This window comes from Rhinolophus ferrumequinum, chromosome 24 (assembly GCF_004115265.2).
Source record: "Rhinolophus ferrumequinum isolate MPI-CBG mRhiFer1 chromosome 24, mRhiFer1_v1.p, whole genome shotgun sequence".
In the NCBI taxonomy this organism is placed as follows: domain Eukaryota; kingdom Metazoa; phylum Chordata; class Mammalia; order Chiroptera; family Rhinolophidae; genus Rhinolophus; species Rhinolophus ferrumequinum.
The window spans coordinates 11,458,949-11,476,324 of NC_046307.1; the positions used below are offsets into that span (position 1 = coordinate 11,458,949).

General features: G+C 45.3%; 2 protein-coding genes across 12 annotated transcripts in view; one reads left to right on the plus strand and one right to left on the minus strand.

The window, feature by feature from the left end:
• Window positions 1-3,466, plus strand: part of SLC25A48 (solute carrier family 25 member 48) — a 38,296-nt gene extending 34,830 nt beyond the window's left edge. For 4 of the 11 annotated variants that reach the window (XM_033096711.1, XM_033096718.1, XM_033096717.1 and 1 more), the window contains one exon: window positions 2,822-3,466. In XM_033096711.1, coding sequence (XP_032952602.1) covers window positions 2,822-3,176 — 355 coding nt within the window. In that variant the 3' untranslated portion in view covers window positions 3,177-3,466. Of the gene's footprint in view, window positions 1-688; window positions 1,381-1,400 lie in introns of those variants that run through there. The other 7 variants (XM_033096713.1, XM_033096712.1, XM_033096721.1 and 4 more) reach the window with 7 other exon arrangements.
• A 9,887-nt stretch (window positions 3,467-13,353) lies between these two features.
• Window positions 13,354-16,288, minus strand: IL9 (interleukin 9). The gene is made up of 5 exons (XM_033097002.1): window positions 16,178-16,288; window positions 16,023-16,058; window positions 15,905-15,937; window positions 14,611-14,742; window positions 13,354-13,464 (listed from the first exon to the last, which is right to left on the minus strand). The coding sequence occupies exons 1-5, from the start codon at window positions 16,286-16,288 to the stop codon at window positions 13,354-13,356; spliced, it is 423 nt and encodes a 140-aa protein (XP_032952893.1).
• Between the last annotated feature and the right edge of the window lie 1,088 nt (window positions 16,289-17,376).

A 17,376-nucleotide genomic window follows, 5' to 3' on the forward strand; every position in this document is an offset into this window, starting at 1 on the left:
CCGGATTCTGAGAGCCACCAAAGGGCTTCCCAAGCCATGGGGGACAGCCTCTGAGCCTATCCTCTCCCTCCCCTTCTCCCCTTTTCTCTGCAGAAAGATCACTGCAGCCTCTGGGATCTAAGAACAGAAATCTGAGCAAGAGAGTCCCTTGCTCAGATGCCCTCAATGCCCCCCCCATAGCCCTCTCGGTGAAGCATCAGTCCTTATTTGCCGTGTCTTCACCCCGCTCCTAAACACACGTACCATCCTCACTCTCATCTCTGGATCTTCTCACATGCTGTCCCTGACCGACACCCTCTTCTCACACCTGCCCCCTTGTTCTTGGTTTCATCAACTCCTCTTTGTCATCCAGGCCTTGATCTAGAAGCCTCCTCCTCCAGGAAGCTCGCCCTGATGCCTCAGCCAGGAGGAGTTGTGCCTGCTGTAGGCTCCCTCCCGCAGCCCCTGCTCAATCTCTGCCACATCCCTCTGCATCATAACGATTTTCCTCATTGCCCAGCCGGCGAGAATGTCCCCAGAGAGCTGCGACTATTACTTCACCTCTGTATGGCTTGTGCCTCTCACAGAGCTTGGCACACAAATGGCCACTTGGAAACGCAGTTGAATGGCTGGATGATCACCCTCCAATATCCCCTCAGTTCTTCCTCGTCTTTTCCTCTCTTGTTTCTCCTTCTCTGGCCCCAAACAGGTCACTTGCAAAGCTCAGAAGACAAAGTGGGGTGAGTCACTGAATTTTCTAGTCACCGAGAAATCGTTTTGCTTTGGTTGTGGTGACTGCAAATTCTCTCAGGAAAGATGGTCTTTGTCAAGAAGGTCTAGCAAACCTCCCGCCCCCCTTTCCCCGGGCAGCTGAACTCTGCTAGGATGCCTGGATGGGCCAGACCCTGGAGCCAGGGAAAGGGTGGTCACGCTGACTAGAGTGAACCCAGGACAAGCCCTAGATGCTGGCTTTAAATCAAATGCTTTCAGCTTTTTACTAAAGCACCCACATTCACAGCTTTCCTGGCTTTTTGCCCTCTCTTATAAAAGGAAAAGGGTAGCAATGCACTTTGCATAATTAAACATCTTAGGTGACAAGTTACTGTATTGGGGTTATGCCCAGGGCAGGGAAGAGAAGTTGCCCAGTTCTTAAAAACATGCTCAGATATTTGCCACCCTCACCCCTGCCTCACCGGGCTCCGTGAGAGGCACAGGCCATACAGAGGTGAAAGTGACATCATAAAATCAACGCATTTTTTATGGTAGAAAAATAGAAATTACCAATAAACTGAAAGAACAATATAAAAATACCTATAATCCCAAGACTTTGCTATTATTCTTCCAAGTGTTTTTTATGAGTACCCCCCAAATGGGATCCTACTTTACGCAATGTTTTATAATCTGCTCTTCCCCTTTAATAGTCCAGGAGCATTTTTCCATGTCCTTAAATCTTCAGCTGCAAGGTGGTTTTACTGCCAAGACCTGGCACAGCCCAGAGTGGCTGGATGCTTGCCCGAGTACCCTGCCACTTGTGACCACCCTGGTGATTGGCTACTTCAGGAGGACGGAAGACGTTTCCAGCAAGCCAAATCCTGATTGTTCTGGATTTGGCCGTTCAGGGCAGCGACCACCCCAACTGGAAGCTTTTCTTTTGAAAGTGCTCTGAAAGTACAAGAGGCACAGATATCTGTCTGCCTTTCCTCTGTTGTGTGGGGAGGAGGCTGGTGCCCCCCAGCTGGAATAGGGGGTTCCCAGTGATTCTTTAGAGCCTCATCTTGAGCAAGCCTCACCCAAGAAGTTCAACTTCCTGCTCTAACCTAAGAACACCAAGGCTCTCTAACAAGTCCTGGATTTGAACTTGCCAGGTGGCTCTGAGATCTCAGGCAGGTCATGCTCCATCCAGGTAGCGGTGACGTCCACTCTTTGACGACATGGAAACCCGTGCCTCCCTCATAGTCTAGACTGAAGACAGTGAGATGATATGTGTTAGAGGACTAGGGAGCCTGCAGGTCCTAAGAAGTAGAGGATGGTGACTATCTCAAGAGTCCCTGGGTACAGGAGGTGGGAATGATGTCGAATTGTTTCCAAGTTCCTGCAGAAGATAGAGTCCAGCTCCAGCAGCTGCAGCCTCCTTCCAACAACCAGAGACAGAGCTCCTACCAACCCCCACGACGTCCTCAGAAGAACACTTCCTTTTCACTCATCTGTTCAGTTATTTCTCTCCCAGGTCAATACATGAGTCACCCAAGGACCATTTGTAACCAAGGAAACACTGCATGAGGTTGTTGTTTTGTTATGTGGTTAGTTTATCTGTTCATATGGAGGAACCAGAATCAGAAAATACGAAGATGATGACCTTTGGTGAGAGAAGACAGGTCCCAACCACTGGTCAGTGGTCAGCTCTGGCGCTTGTCTGAGGCCCGTGACTCCAACTGTACCATTCCTACCTGTCCACCAAGATCCCCTGCCTCCAGAACCTTCCTGGAGTAATGCTGGTCGGCCCCCTGTCATGGCTTTCATGCTCCAAACGTCAATGGCCTACTTTCAATTTCAGGAAAAATTTATTTTCAAGGAAAGGAGATATAGTCTCCCTCTTGTGATATCTTTTTTTGAACATTTGCAAATCACCCAGACAACCTCATAGCCTTTCACCGGTCTGTCTCACGGTGATATTTTGCCAGTTGTTGCTTCACAAACACAGTTACAAATGGGTTGTTTGACTCCTGGGTCTTGCTGACTGATAACCCCTTTTTAGATGAAAGTCTTATCTTTCCTCCTTTGTCCTCAGGGCCAGCGTCACCTGGCCAGGGTGTCACCTAACCAGGGTCTCACTCCGCTACAGGTTGCTGCTGACAGCCGTGTCTCCAGAACCTGCTGACCTCAGAGTCCCTTCCTTCTCCATTGTAAGCATCCTGCTCCTCACCTCCCAGCTGGAGTCACTGAGCTGCCGCCTTGGAGGGACCACTGATAGGTCACCGTCCCGTTCAGATCTGCACTGGTGCCTGGGAAAAAGTGGGGCAAAGCAGACCCTGCCACCACGACCACTGGCAGCTCACTGGGAAATCACCAAGGAACTGCAGTTGTCTCTTAAGTTTCCAAATAAAAACATGGAGAACAGCTTCAGGTCATTTCTGTGTCAGATGCTTCTGCCTGGCTTCCAAGAGACACCAGCCGCCCTCATCCTTCCCTCTGTTTAGACCCCTGTCGATATCACCAGCCCAGAGAGGAGCCCACTCCATGCAAGTGAGAAGAGAAACTAAGGATGGCAGTGTCACTTCCTTGTTCCCGGCTGTGGGCCCGGTGAGCAGGGAGGGCACAGAGGGTGAAAGGCCAGTGGAGGCAGAGGAGGTCCTGCAGGCACTCCCCTGCCCTGCCAGCCGCACGTACTAAGTGAGCTTCTCAGAGGTGGGCACTGAGTGTGGGTGGGGTGGGCGCTGTCTGGGCCTTGTTTTTCAATGGAGAAGAAAATAAAACAAATTAAAATACTTTGGTCACAGTCTATTCTCTAGAATGATGTCATGATTCTAAATTTTATTTCTCACCAGAACCGTGTGGGGAGACCATTGCTCTCCTGCTGTTCTGTGGCGTGTGTCCCTGAGGCCACTCCCACTTCTGTGCCCGTCACAGGCATCCCTAACTGATCACAGAGCCCTCTCCTCATGAGCAGCTTCAGAATCCCTCTCAACACAGTGGCCTGAATAGCTACCACCAGCCAGTCAGAAGTGACATACAGATGAATCGATTTACCATTCCTGGCTTAAATCCCAGTGGGGGGGAAATATCCTTAGATTCCTTTTTTTCTTCTGTTGTCCTCCAAGGAAGAGTCTCCCTTGATTTCTCCACTCCCTCGTACCCCGCCCCCCTTGAACAATACAGAGTATGTCTGAAAAATCCCCTGCCCTGACAGACCCAGCACAAAGACACAGCATTGCTCGGGCACAGAGAAGTTGAAAACGTTCAGTCTCCTCTGTAACAAGGGGTTCCCTCCTTGAAATGAAATAAACCCTCAGTATTTCTCCTGGTCTCCCCGCCTCACTGCGCCTCCACTGCGAAGTCCCCCGGGAACCTCCACAGGCTGCAGTCTAAATTCCCCATCTCTCTGGCAGTGGGGCCTTCATTCATTCCTTCAGTCATCAAACATTTGCTGAGCACCTACTCTAGGCAGATGCTGTCTTCGGTGTCGGGGACGGCCTCGAGGGGCTCCAGTGCTACTGCCATTCAGCCGTATTAGAGATGGTTCTGTTGACAGGAGACGTGGGTCTGCATGCCCACCCAGCCTCACTGGTCCTGGGAAGGCACTGCGGACACTGGTGGAGACATGTTCACTGGCATCTAATCCATTCCCGGATGAACTTGAACCTGAGGTCTTTAACACGTCCTACAGTGTGTTTCTTAAGTTTGCCTCAACTGGACCATTTCCTGGTGCTTGTTCTGGTTGCCCAGTTTGTTTGGAAGTGGTAGTGTATTCACATAGGCCCGCTGAGGTCTGCAGCTGGACACCCCTGATGAGGCTGAGATCCAACAATTTTCTTCAGTAGTCATAATCCCTCCTGGGTTCTCTTGATCATTTTATGATCCTCTCCATGGTAGGAGACAGTAAGCCGAGAGAAGCATTGCTGACCAAGTTTACAGATAGGGGAACTGAGGCTCCAATCTACCGGAGCTCCTGCTGAGAGCTTGGACTGCCAATTCCATTTGATAACCCTCCTGAGTCTACATTGCCCCCTGCTGTCCAAGCCGAGGAATATCACTTCATACTGTAAAGAAGAGAACGTTGTTGGGAGAGGTGTGTCAGAAGTCTCAAGCCACCGTTGAAGGTCTTCCATAACTCCCATCGGAGCTGCTCTTCCAGACTCACCTCTCACTGCTCTGATTTAGGTCCCCTGTGCTCCAACCACCTTTCCCCATCCCAATCAATGCCAGGCACATAGTGTGCATTCGAACGTTTGTCGAAGGAATGACTGAGTGATCCAACAAACCCCGCGGACCAGGTCCTGTCTCACTATCCTCCAAGGCTTTCCTGCCTCTGCTTTGCTGTCGCCTGAACACCCTGGCGAACAGGGAACATTTCTGTTGGCGAAAAGGATAATAACAACTGTTACTCTACAGCAGCGGTTCTTAACGGCAGTCCCTTTCCCCCTTTAAAATTATGGAGGACCGCGAAGAACTTTTGTTTATGTAGATTGTAGCACTTACCAGAAATTAAAATTGAGAATTTAAAAAATATTTGTTTAAAGTATAATAAACCCATTACATGTGAAATATAATAACACATTTTTATGAAAATAACTATTCCTTCCGAACAAAAATAAATAATGAAAGAGTTGCACTGTTTTACAGTTTTGCAAATCTCCCTAATGTCTGGCTTAAACAGAGGACAGGTGGATTCCCATCCGTATTTGCTTCTTTCACTCTGTTGTGATATTACTTGCTGTGTGACCTCTAAAAAACTCCACTGTACAGTCATGAGAACATGACAGTGGAAAGGACAGAAAACATTCTAGCGTTATATGAAAATAGTTTTTGACCCAGGGCGGGGCGGTTGTGGGGGGCGGGTCCTTTGAGAACCGCCGCTTTCCAAAAAAATCTCTCACCCAAAGGCTCACTTGGCTGGTAAGCTGCAGAATCACCACTTGGTGGCAGCAGAGGTCAACTAAATCCTCTCTGCAGGTGTCAGTTTCTGGTAGCTTGTGCCTTTGGGCTCAGTGTAAGAGCATCTGGGCCCTGTGACACTGCTCTTTTCTGGGCGTCCTGCCTCCCTTGTTGTTGTCCTTTTCCTTCTCTGTGATGAAACGAACCTCAGGCTAGGGAGACCATTGCCTTGCATTCCAGTCCCAGGTGGGTCATCAGCTACTTGTGTGACCTTGGCAAGCTTTTGCCCCTTCTGGGATTCAGTTTCCTCATCTGCAAAATGGCCACACCTGGTCTCCCTTACTTACCTTCCAGGGCTTTAGTAAGAATCAAGTGTAAAAGTGGTTTTGTAAACTGTAAGGTGAAAAAAATAGGGGTTAGAGGAAGGCGGTGGGGGCTGGATTGGGGGCAGTCACTGTGTGATGTTTTTTCTTGTTTCTGGTTTCAGCCTGCCTTCCCCTTCTGTGAGATCTGGGTTGTTTGCATCTTTCAGGGGACAACACGGAGTGGTTGCAGCAGTGTTCCCTGGGCCTTGTCTCTGCAGGTGAAACCTTGAGAGCATCAGATGCCTGGCTCCTAGGCCTTTGGACGTGTAAGTGAAGATCTGACACACATGCTTGGGTGTGGCCCTTCTGATGATATGATCTTGTATACAGAAAATCCTAAGGAATCCATTTCAAACACTATTAGGACCAATAAACAAGTTCAGCAAAGTTTCAGGATACAAGACCAACAAACAAAAATCAATTGTATTTCTATACCCTAGCAATGCACATTCCAAAAATGAAATTAAGAAAACAATTTTATTCACAATCGCATTTAAACATGAACTATTTAGGCATATTTTAACAAAAGAAGTGTAAGCCTTACACATTGGAAACTACAAAACTTTGTTGAAAGAAATTTCAAAAGACCTAAAGAAATGGAAAAATATTCTTTCTATGTCATGGGTCAAAAGACGAAATATAGTTAAAACAGAAACACTTCCTAAATTGATCTACAGATTTAATTAAATCCCTCTCAAAATACCAGCTGGCTTCTCCCTGCCCTCTATTCTGGAAGAAACTGGCAAACTAATCCTAAAATTCAAAATGGAAAAGCGAAGGACACAGAATAGCCCAGATAATCTTAATAACGAAGAGTAAAGTTGGAGGACACACACTTTCCTATTACAAGGCTACAGGAATCGAGACAGTGTGGTGGTGGCATAAGGTCGACCAATGGAGGATCATAAAGATCAATGGAATAAAACTGAGAGTCCAGAAATAAACCCTTCCATTTGTGGGCAACTGATTTTCAACGAGACAATTCAATGGAGATTCTTGTCTTTTCAAACAATGGTGTTGGGACACCTGGACATCTTTATGCCAAAAGAATGAAGTTGGAACCTTACCTCACACCATCTATAAATATTGACTCAGAATGGATCAGAGACCTATATGTAAGAGATAAAAATATAAAACTCATAGAAGGGGCTATGGAATCACTTTTTGCGACCTTGGGTTTGGCAAAATACTTTTTAGCTAGAATACCAAAAGCATAAGTGACAAAATAAAATATAGATAAATTGGACTGCAATTAAAAACTTTTGTGCTACAAATGATGTCATCAATAAAATAAGAAGACAACACAAAATGGTAGAAAATATTTGCAAATCCTGTCAGAGGAGGGACTTATATCCAAGATACATAAAGAACTCTTACAACTTAGCTATCGAAATACAAATAGCCCAATTTAAAAATGGTCGAAGTATTTGATTAGACATTTCTCTAAAGATATACAAGTGGACAATGAGCACATGAAAAGATGCATCACTAATTATTAGGGAAAGGAAAATCAAAGGCGCAATGAGATACCATCCCCTGGGACAGCTACCATGAAAAAAGCAGATAATAACAAGTGTTGATGAGGATACGGACAAATTGAAAGCCGCGTACACTGGAATGTAAAATGGTGCAGCCACTTTGGAACACAGTTTGACAGGTCCTCCAAAGTTAAGATAGAATTACCACCTGGTCCAGCAACTCCACTTCTAGATGCGTACTGCAGAGAAATGAGAAAATATATCCTCACAAAAACCCGTACATGAATGTTCGTAGAAGGATTATTTGTAATGGCCAAAAAGTGGCATCAACCCACATGTCTATCAATGGATGAATGGATAAATAAAAGGCAGTATATCTATAAAATGGAATATTATTTGGCAATAAAAAGAAATGAAGTACTGGTACCTGCTACAATGTGAATGAAGTTTCAAAGCGCCATGCTAAGTGAAAGAAGCCAGTCACACAGAAAAATACATTACCTCATATAATTCTATTTATAGGAAAAATCCAGAAGAGGAAAGTTTATAGAGACAGAAAGTAGATTTTTTAGTTAATTAGGTTGGGGGAAGGGAGGCTAGGGAGGGGCTGCTAATGTGTACAGGGTTTCTTTTGGGGGTGATGAAAATGTTCTCAAATTAAATTGTGGTGATGGTTGCACAGCCCTGTGAACATACTGAAAACCAGTGAGTTGTACACTATTTTTTAAATTAATTACCGTATTTTTCCATGTGTAATGTTCACCCATGTTTTGAGCCCAAACTTTCAGGGGAAAGATCTTTCGTTTTAATTTTTTAATTCAAATTTTTATTTCTTTACATTTAGGTACTTGTTTTTTGTATTATAAAGGTATTTTAGCATTTATTTTTTAACATATTATGGTACAAGAAATTTTATGTGACAAATAATTACAAAACACAAGAACAGATACAAGATACAAGAAATACTATGTTCCGGTAACAAATTTACGATATATACTCATCGTAGAAGGCCCAGAACTCTTCGTCATTACAAGTTCCTCGTAAGTTCAACAAAACCGATTATCGTATTCCAGGGTATTATTTTGCATACGGTTATCGTTATTGATTTCTAGAGTTACAGTTTTAACTCATAAGCATAAATAAAAGAATTAAAAACATTTACATAGATGTGGAATTAGTGCTACCCATGTATAATACACATCCTTATTTTTCCCCTCACAAATTTGGGCCAAAAAAGTGCACATTATACACGGCAAAATGCGGTATTTTTTTTACTTACAGTTGACATTCGATATTTTAATGGTACACTTTAAACGGTTGAATGGTCTTTGCATTTCTGCTGAGGGCTCACTTTCCAGAGGAAGACAGGTCTTGGTCTGGGGTGGATGAGGGGAGCTGGTTAGGAAAAAGATTGCAGGGTTGAGCCTTTACAATATCTTCCTGCTTCAAATTGGATGGATGGGAAGATAGAGAGACAGATGCAGGTGGACTGATGGACTTGAAGGTCTGCAGCACCTGGCCATGGCTTTGGCCAGTGGCAGTGGACCCTGGTCTGGACTCTCCTGGAAATAACTCTGCCTGGGACCTGGCAACCTGGACAAGGCAGCTGGCTGTGTTGAGAGCTGCCACCCACCCCCCTGTTGGTCCCATTTAAGAGTGTGGCTCTGGAGTCAGTTACCTGAGTTGGGAACTTGGCTTTACCCCTTGTAAGCTGTGTACCCCGGGCATGTTGAGTAACCTCTCTGGGCCTCATCTGTGCACTGGGAATAATTATATAGAATAATTACATACCTATTTTATGGGGTGGTTGTAAAGATCCCACTAGGTATTTTACAAAACATGCCACGCACAGTGCCTGGTCCACAACAAACACTCAGTAAATGTTAGGTCTTCTTTCTCCAAGGTGACTTCTAGATAAATCTCAACCCTCCTGGCACAGGGAGGAGAATAACTACATCCCACCTCACCCAGGCCCTGAGAATCCTGCTGTGAGCTTGCCGGCAGGGTTGTGGGTTTTATGACTTTTGCAGAAAAGCAGAGGGAAACCACCAAGCCACGCGAGTGACTAATCTGTGACAGTGGGTCCAGCTTATCTCTCTGCCCACCTCCTCTGGCAGCTGATTGTGTTCCCAGGTTGTGTTCTGAAACCAACCACCAGCATCTGTCCTTGCAGTGATCCCCGGGCAGGGCGATCATCACTGAGATGGCAGCTGCGAGGCTGCAGGCTATAATCCACACGATATAACATGACACAGCTGTGCCTGGGGCAGTCATTCAGAAAACCCAGATGGAGGAGAGGAGAAAAGAAGGCCCGGCTCCTGCAACCTGGGACACCACGTAGCAGGCCGTCCAGGGAGCTACAGAAGCCTGTGTCTCTCCTGGAGACGCCAGCGCAGTCCCAGGTAAGCCCTTGGGAGAGGGAGCCCCTCTCTGTAAGTGGGGCCAGAGCTGGGGAAATGCTCCCCAGGCCCTCATCACAATCCTGAAGTCCAAACAGCTCTGAAAGCCCAAGATTTGTGGAGACTCAATCGACTGCCAAATCTGATCGCCTCATGTGACAGCTCGTGTGTTTTGCTGCTGAATATTAATGTGTTTAATTACGGAATCCTGCCCCAGGCCCTGCTGTGGGTGTTGTGTAATACACGGCGCATGGACTGTGTGTTTCCTTTCTAAAAGGCTAAGCAGTTTGAATGCGGAAGACTATCTGGCCCCCGGGTTTTCAGGTTAGGGAGTGTGGGGCCATATTATTATGAATCTGTTTTACCCTCGGACTGCAGTCAGAGGAAACAACATACACATTTGATGTACACAGAATAAGAGCAGAATGGTTGGAGCAGAGACAGCTGGGGTGGGAGTCCTGCTCCAACTCTGACCAGCTGTGGGGCCTTGGGAAAACGATTTAACCTTTCTGAACTTTGATTTCCTTATCTATAAAATGGAAACAATAATACCTACCCCTTGCAGTTATTAAGGGATTAAATGAGATGGTGCAGGCTTAGTACAGACAGACTAAGTGCTTACTTATTACATACTTAATATTAATAAATAATAATAAATCTATTATTTGATAGACCTTTTTCTCAGTGCCTCGTCCATGGCAATCCACAGACCAGCTAGGGACCCAGGGAAGCCAGACACACCTGGATACTGTGTGTCTGTCTCTGTGCAGGGCTCTGTGCATGAAGAGGGCGGGTCCTGAAGATACTTAGTGATCAGAACTTTGAGTCTTGGAGAAGAAGTCATGCAGCAGATGCTGGGAGATCCTACTAAAAACAGTAATGGTTGGAACGCAAATCCTCATGCGCACTGTTATGGGACAGCCTCAGGAAATCTCCTGAGAGAACCTGTGCCCAACCTCCACCCACCCCCCCCCCCCACTGCCACACAATGCTTTTCACTTCTCTCGGGAAGCAGATGGGTCAGCAGACTGTGAATATTGTCTCTTTGTCTTAAGGTCTGTGTCCTCTGCAAAGTGCTTAGTGGCCTTTCATGCTGAAGAAGGACAAAGGGTAAACTAGTGGTCCCTTTCTGAAAGCCTCTTGACTTAGAAATCCAACTTGTTGTCCTCTGATATACATGTTCCTAAGGATAAATCCCTGAGAAATTTGTCTCTTTCTGTCCAAACTAAGACTAAGAACCTTATGATTGGATATTATCTTGGACCCACAAGTTCTGTACCCAAGAAGATAATAAAACATTCCCCTGACATGGGCCCCTTTGCTAAAACTCTTCCATCTCTCCTATGTGGGAGGGGCTTGGCTGCAGGTGGAGGCCAAACTTGTGCCCACCCCCTTGCTCAAGGAGCTGCCAGTGCCAGGGACGGGCTACTTAGATTATCAGAGAAGCTCGCCTCTGGCCAAGGGCTGTTTGCAGTGCAGGTCACATGGGATATTGTTTGACGTTGTAATTGATTGAAGATAAAAGCCGAGCAAAGCCCTTTGAGGAACTCTGTCTCTGGGTGCTCCAAACTTTCCATATTATTGTGACCAAAAGTAACCAAGGATGGTCTGGCCCAATAGGGAGAGGAAGTGATTCTATTTTTGATGGTACCAAGGAAAACACTCCCCACATTAGGCTCCTCTAAGCTCTTCCGAAACCTCTAAGCCTTCAGATAGCAGGGGAGAGGGCCATTTTGATTGTCAGACCACCCCAACCCCAAGACGCCCACGTACACCCTGCCTCCACCTCACCCATCACACAAAGCCAGGGAGGCCAAGCAGGGTGGTTGTTGGCAGGCTGCCCACCCCCACGTGGCCAGGTCGTTTGAACCCCAGGTTTGGGGCCTGCCTGGAGGTGTTTGAAGGGGCCTCACCTTTCTGAACACATGTCAAATGTTCTAGGTACCATCCCTTCTCCAGGTGAGCACATTCCTGACCTACACATCAGTTTATACTTTGCTTTTGCATCTCAAAGACCTTTCATCCATTCGGTCAATAATTATAGAGCACCTGGTCCAGTACAGCAATATAGGCTCAGGATAGGCATTTGGGATACAAGAGTGAGAAAACCAAAGTTCTCTGCCCTCAGGGAGCTGGCATTTGAGCAGGGAGAGACAGGCAGTAAAAACAAATGTGGTAAGTTAATAGATGAGAGCATCTTAGAAGAAGTGGAACAGAAGCCAGGACCAGGAGTGCTGCACACAGGGTGGGGCGGGGAATGGACCGAATATCCAAGCAAACTGGATAGTGTATTAGTCAGGGTTTTCTAGGGAAGCAGAACCAACAGGGTGTATGGATGGATGGGTGGATAGATAGATGATAAGCGCATTTATTATAAGGAATCAGCTCATGTGATTACGGAGGCTGAGAAGTCCCATGATCTGCTGTCTATAAGCTGGAGGCCCAGGAAAGCTGGTGGCATAGTTTTAGTGGCAAGTCCAAAAGCTTGATAACCAGAGAACCGATGGTGTAAGTCCCAGTTTGAGAAAACTGATGTCCCAGCTCAAAGCTGTCAGGCAGAGAGCCAATTCTTCCTCCTCTGCTTTTTGGCCCTCGGGGGATTGCATGAGGCCCACCCGCCTTGGGGAGAACATCTGCTTCACTCAGTCCACCACTTCAAATGCAATCCCATCCAGAAACAGCCTCACAGACACACCCAGAAGTAATGGTTAGTGAAATATCTGGGCACCCCATGGCCTGGTCAAGTTGACACATACAATTAAGCATCACCGACAGCTATAGCCACACTATGCCAGCCAGGCAACCAAGGTCAAGGATCCCTTAGGTCTATGGCCCGTTAGCCTCTGCACCCCAGCCAGACACTGCGCCTGGCATGTGGTGGGTGCTAGCTGAAGGCCTTTAGGTGCCTAGATGACTGTGTTGACCCCAGCGTGTCTCTGCTTTGTCCCCAGCGGGTCTGCTCCATGACCTGCTCCTGGCTCAGCTCCCAGCACTTTCCTCTCTTATGTATGAACACGCCCACGTCTTCAACTGGTCTCCCACCTCCTGGACCCGCCAAACTGCTGCCTTCTCCCGTTTCGGGTACGTGGTTGGTTTCTCAGGACCCCAAAAGCCTTGGCAGTGCCCTGAGCCTCCCTCCCCCAGCACCAGCTAGGGTACCTCAGGCATGTCGTTAGCCTCCCCTAGTAGCAACCCCCAGCCTGTCCCCACACCCTTCCTAACTGCATCCTGGTCTGTCCCCAGGCACAGGTGTGAGCCGTCAGCCATTGGGCCCTTTGACAGAGATTGTAGCTTTCTTTGTCCTGGACAGCAAGGTGGGAATAAGCACCTGGAGACCAGATTGTCATCTCTTTTTTAACATATTTATTTATTCCAAAATAAAGACAGCATTTTAAACAAATACATATTTTTTAATTTAAAAATTTTAAACAACTATGACAACTGATTTTGATTTCAAGTGGCTTACTTGATTTTTAAATTGCAACAACTTAAGGAGGAGGCTTTTAAAATTCAATAAATAGAATAAATACTATTTCATCTTCATACACTGCCTTTCATCCTTTGTTTCTGGAAAGTTCCCAGGAGACTCTTCAGAAATGTCAGTGTGTTGCCTGCTGTGGTTTGGTTGCATGGCTGTTCACAGGAAAAATACTGTGGGGATAAAAGTTAACAGAGACACAAAATTCACAAGAGTGACTAAAACTGTGTGGCACCACCCTGCCCGGAGCCTGGTGAAGGGTGGGGGGGTGCAGTGGGGAAGGACGTGCATGAGGAGAACCAAGGCTAGCATTTTGTATAGACCCATAGGTGGTTGTCTTTGTGGTAGGATTTCAGGGGACACACACCACCACCACCACCACCACACCTAGCTCTGGGGACCAAATCTCTTCATTAGAAGAGAGCTTTTCTTGGGATTATTTGAGTTGACAAATTTTGTTATTATCCTTTTTGGTTGTCCTTTCAAGGTCATTTTATAGCATAATAACAAAGAGCCAGACTTTGGGGTCCCATAGATCAGAGTTTAAATCTCAATTCTGCCACTTATTAAATATGTAGCCTTTGACAAATTAGTTAACCTCGCCGAGCCTCAGTTTTCTCCTCTATAAAGTGAGGGTGATAAATCTAACAATTGTCCCTAAGGTAGGTACTCAATGAAACAGTATCTATTAAACACTTAGAACTACATGCTGTTGATGGCAGAAATGTACAGTTAAGTAGCTGAGTGCAGGGCTCTCTGCCGTCTGTGGACTCAGGTGGAGACGCCAATGCTCAGTGTTCCCTCCCTGCGCCTTCCCTCCAAGGACGGGGTATATGCTGAAGAGAGAATGTACTGGTGGGCATTTAGGGCAAGCAGCAAGCTTTCACCCAGATCCAGGTGCGTTTTCCTTTAAACGCCTCCTTGGCCAATCGAAAACAAATCTTTACCTTGCAGGCCAGAACATCCACTCAGTTAGCAAATTGCATCACTAGGAGATTAGGGTTGTGTGGGCTGTCGCCTCGATTTTCTAGATTTTAGCTTCTCATTACAATCAGATAGATTCGTTCATTATTCGATGGGTAGAGAGAAGTAAATGGCCGCATAGGTATCAGTGTTTTTTAAAACTAGGGGGGAACAATGGGCTATCGGAGCAAATCGCACTTTAGTTCTATTGTTCTGATTAAAGTTCTTAGAAGTCTCTTACAGACCTTGAACTACCAAAGACACCATTATAATCTGCTCTCATGCCGATGGAGTTGGTATTGACATTCACTTAGAAATAACTAAGCAGAGCATATCACAGATGAAAACCATCTCACCAGACACTTGTTATTCTTCAAGACTTCAACTGTTTTTTTCACCCGGTAGAAAATCAGAGGGAAACGTGTTTTCACTGTGGTGTTTGTCATCTGTGACAGACCCTCCTGGAAGCATGGCGTGGTGCAGTTGTCCTGGTAAAGGATAAGATTTATGATGAGAAACATTCAGAAGGTAGCTTGGGGAAGGAATCACAAAAAGAATGCTTTTAGAGACTTTTAATTTAACCAACCTAACCTAAACTGACATTATTTTTAGTCAGGTCCCTTGCCAGTCTAGGAAATGATCACTATTTCAAGGTGAGGCCATTTTTCTACAGGGACACTCCCTGGAGATTCCAGTATGTTCCATGCAGGGAACACGAGGCCTGCGGGCCCTGGTAAACAGCCAGTTCTGAGTCTCCTTTTCCAACGATGCTCCCCTGCTCCAAGTCTTGAAATAGTGAGTTTGAAAGTACAGGGAAGAAAAAGTCTTTTCGCACCAGCCTGATGAGATATGCCCATTGAATACAGTCAGTGTTTTCCGCAGTAGCTAAAATCATGGACTGTAAATCAAGGGGATGGGATGCGGTATAATTGTGTGGTTCTGCCTTATCTAATGGGTAGACCATGATGAGGTGTGATGACTGACCTCAGCCGGGGTGAGCAGCTCAGATTTTCCCAGATTTTGCTTCAGAGAGAGCAAAGCAGAGCCCCTTGGATAAGTTCTTCCTCCTCGCTTTACCCAGAAAGTTCCTGGTGCGCTTGCTCTCAGCCAAAGTGGGCAACAAACTTCTGCAAGCCATTTCCAGTTCCCCTCCCCCAACCTCAGCCACTCTGTCCTCCCAGAGGGAGGCCACCCTAAATCAGCTAGGTAGACAGGAAGGGAGGGAGAAGGCAGTGCGCACAGATTGTTTATTTCCGAGGAAAGGTGAAGAGTTGTCATTTTATTTACATTGTTTTGCAATCTTAGTTATCAGCATATGAATTAGAAAGCAATGTGATAGGCGCTATATCATGTTATAGTCTCAGTTACAGTTTGATTTAATTGTTCGCTAATGACCATTAATCTAAAAAGACATTCAAAGCTCTTCCTTAAATATGAAAAATGTTCAAACTTCTCAAGGGGCAAAAAGCTGACGAAATACAAAAAAAACGTATGTAATATAACATTTGAAGAGCCTGGTCTTAAAAGGAAATGCTAATCTGTAACGATCGCAATTAAGTAACACTTGTTCATTTAAAAATATCAAATAAAGCAATTGTTTTTACTTAAAAACTTAAAAAGAATAAGATTACATTCTTTTACTATACTTACAGAAGGAATGGGCAGACACAAACAATTTGTCACCTGCAAAAGAGAAATTTCAAAGTGAAGATTCCAAATGTGGAAATTAAAATTAGTTTGAAAAGTTTTTAAAAGAGCATTTACTCACATTGCCACTGCAGCTGCATTTTGAAGGTGGATCTTTCTAAAGTAGATAGAGAGACAAGAACACATAATGGGCAGTGTGTTTTTTCATCCTCCTAAGAAACTCACTGAAATTTTCAATAGCTGCCTTTCCTGCTGGCACCTCCCTCTGCAGCTTACCTGTAGGTTGTCGATAAGGTGCTTGATGTCCTTGATCCCTACCAAGGTCAAACACCCCTGGCTGGCCACCGTGCAGAGGAGAAGGGCAGAGAGGATCACGGTTGGGAGCATGTTGACACGGGGCTGGAGCTTGGCCTGCAGAAGTCTTCAAGTCGAGTGGTATTTAAAGCTCCCTTGCAAACATGGGAAAACCCTGACATCAAACTGATACCAGTTGCCCACTTTTTCTCTGTAAGTTTGGGCCACTTGAATTGATAAAAAAAAAAAAAGATCTATACATATATTATATCAAACTGAGTCACTTGGCAAAGGCTGCGTTACACTGTCTCACAAAATATCATTCCTCAGAAAAGATGCTTTTGAAAAAGCTGGGTACTGAGATGCTGTAAGAGAAGTTAAAGATCTTAAAACTATGTGTGTTTTTTTCTTTTTTTCTTTTTCTTTTTTTTTTTTATGGCAGAGATTCTGGTTGTGAGAGTTTGAATACTTTCCATGAAAGCCCAACGCTGTATTTTCCCTTTTTCACTTTATTGGAAATGCTGATATAATAGCCAGTCACAGGTGTTCTAGTGAAGGAGGGGCTGGGGTGAGGGAGAGGATGGCGGGGAGGAGGTAGGAGGATGAGAAATAGTGTAGTTTCCTGAGTGGTTCTCTTTATCAGTGTTTTTTGCAACCCAAGTCTTTGCAAACTGAGTCTAGACATTGCAACCTCAATCTTTTTTTGTTAAATAGATTTTTATTAAAATGTAGCTAACATACAATGTTACATTAGTTTCAGGTGTATACCACAGTTACTTAACATTTACATACCTACAGAAGTGGTCACCATGATTAGTCCAGCAACCATCTGACACCAGACCATGCTGCCCCAGTATTATTGACTATATAATACTCAATATTATAGTATTGAGTATGCTGTACGTTACTTATTTGTTTTCTATCTGGAAATTTGAACCTCTTATTCCCCTTCATCTTGCCCCCCCTTTTTAATTTTTCAATTATAGTTGACATTCAATATTATTTTATATTAATTTCAGGTGTACAGCACAGTAGTTAGACATTGATATAATTTAAGAAGTGATCCCCCTGACGAGTCTAGTGCCCACCTGGCACTATACATAGTTATTACCATATTATTGACTATATTCCCTATGCTTTACTTTACATCCCCATGGCTGTTTTGTAACTACCAATTTGTA

Bases quoted from the DNA above. Each gene is read 5' to 3' on its own strand.
- IL9 (XM_033097002.1), bottom strand. From the start codon at position 16,288: ATGCTCCCAACCGTGATCCTCTCTGCCCTTCTCCTCTGCACGGTGGCC. The intron at 14,743-15,904 runs GTAAGTATAGTA...ATCCTTTACCAG, and splicing joins TGTGTCTGCCCATTCCTTCT to GACAACTGCACCACGCCATG. The intron at 13,465-14,610 runs GTGAGATGGTTT...TTATCCCCACAG, and splicing joins TGAAGAATAACAAGTGTCTG to TATTTTTCCTGTGAACAGCC.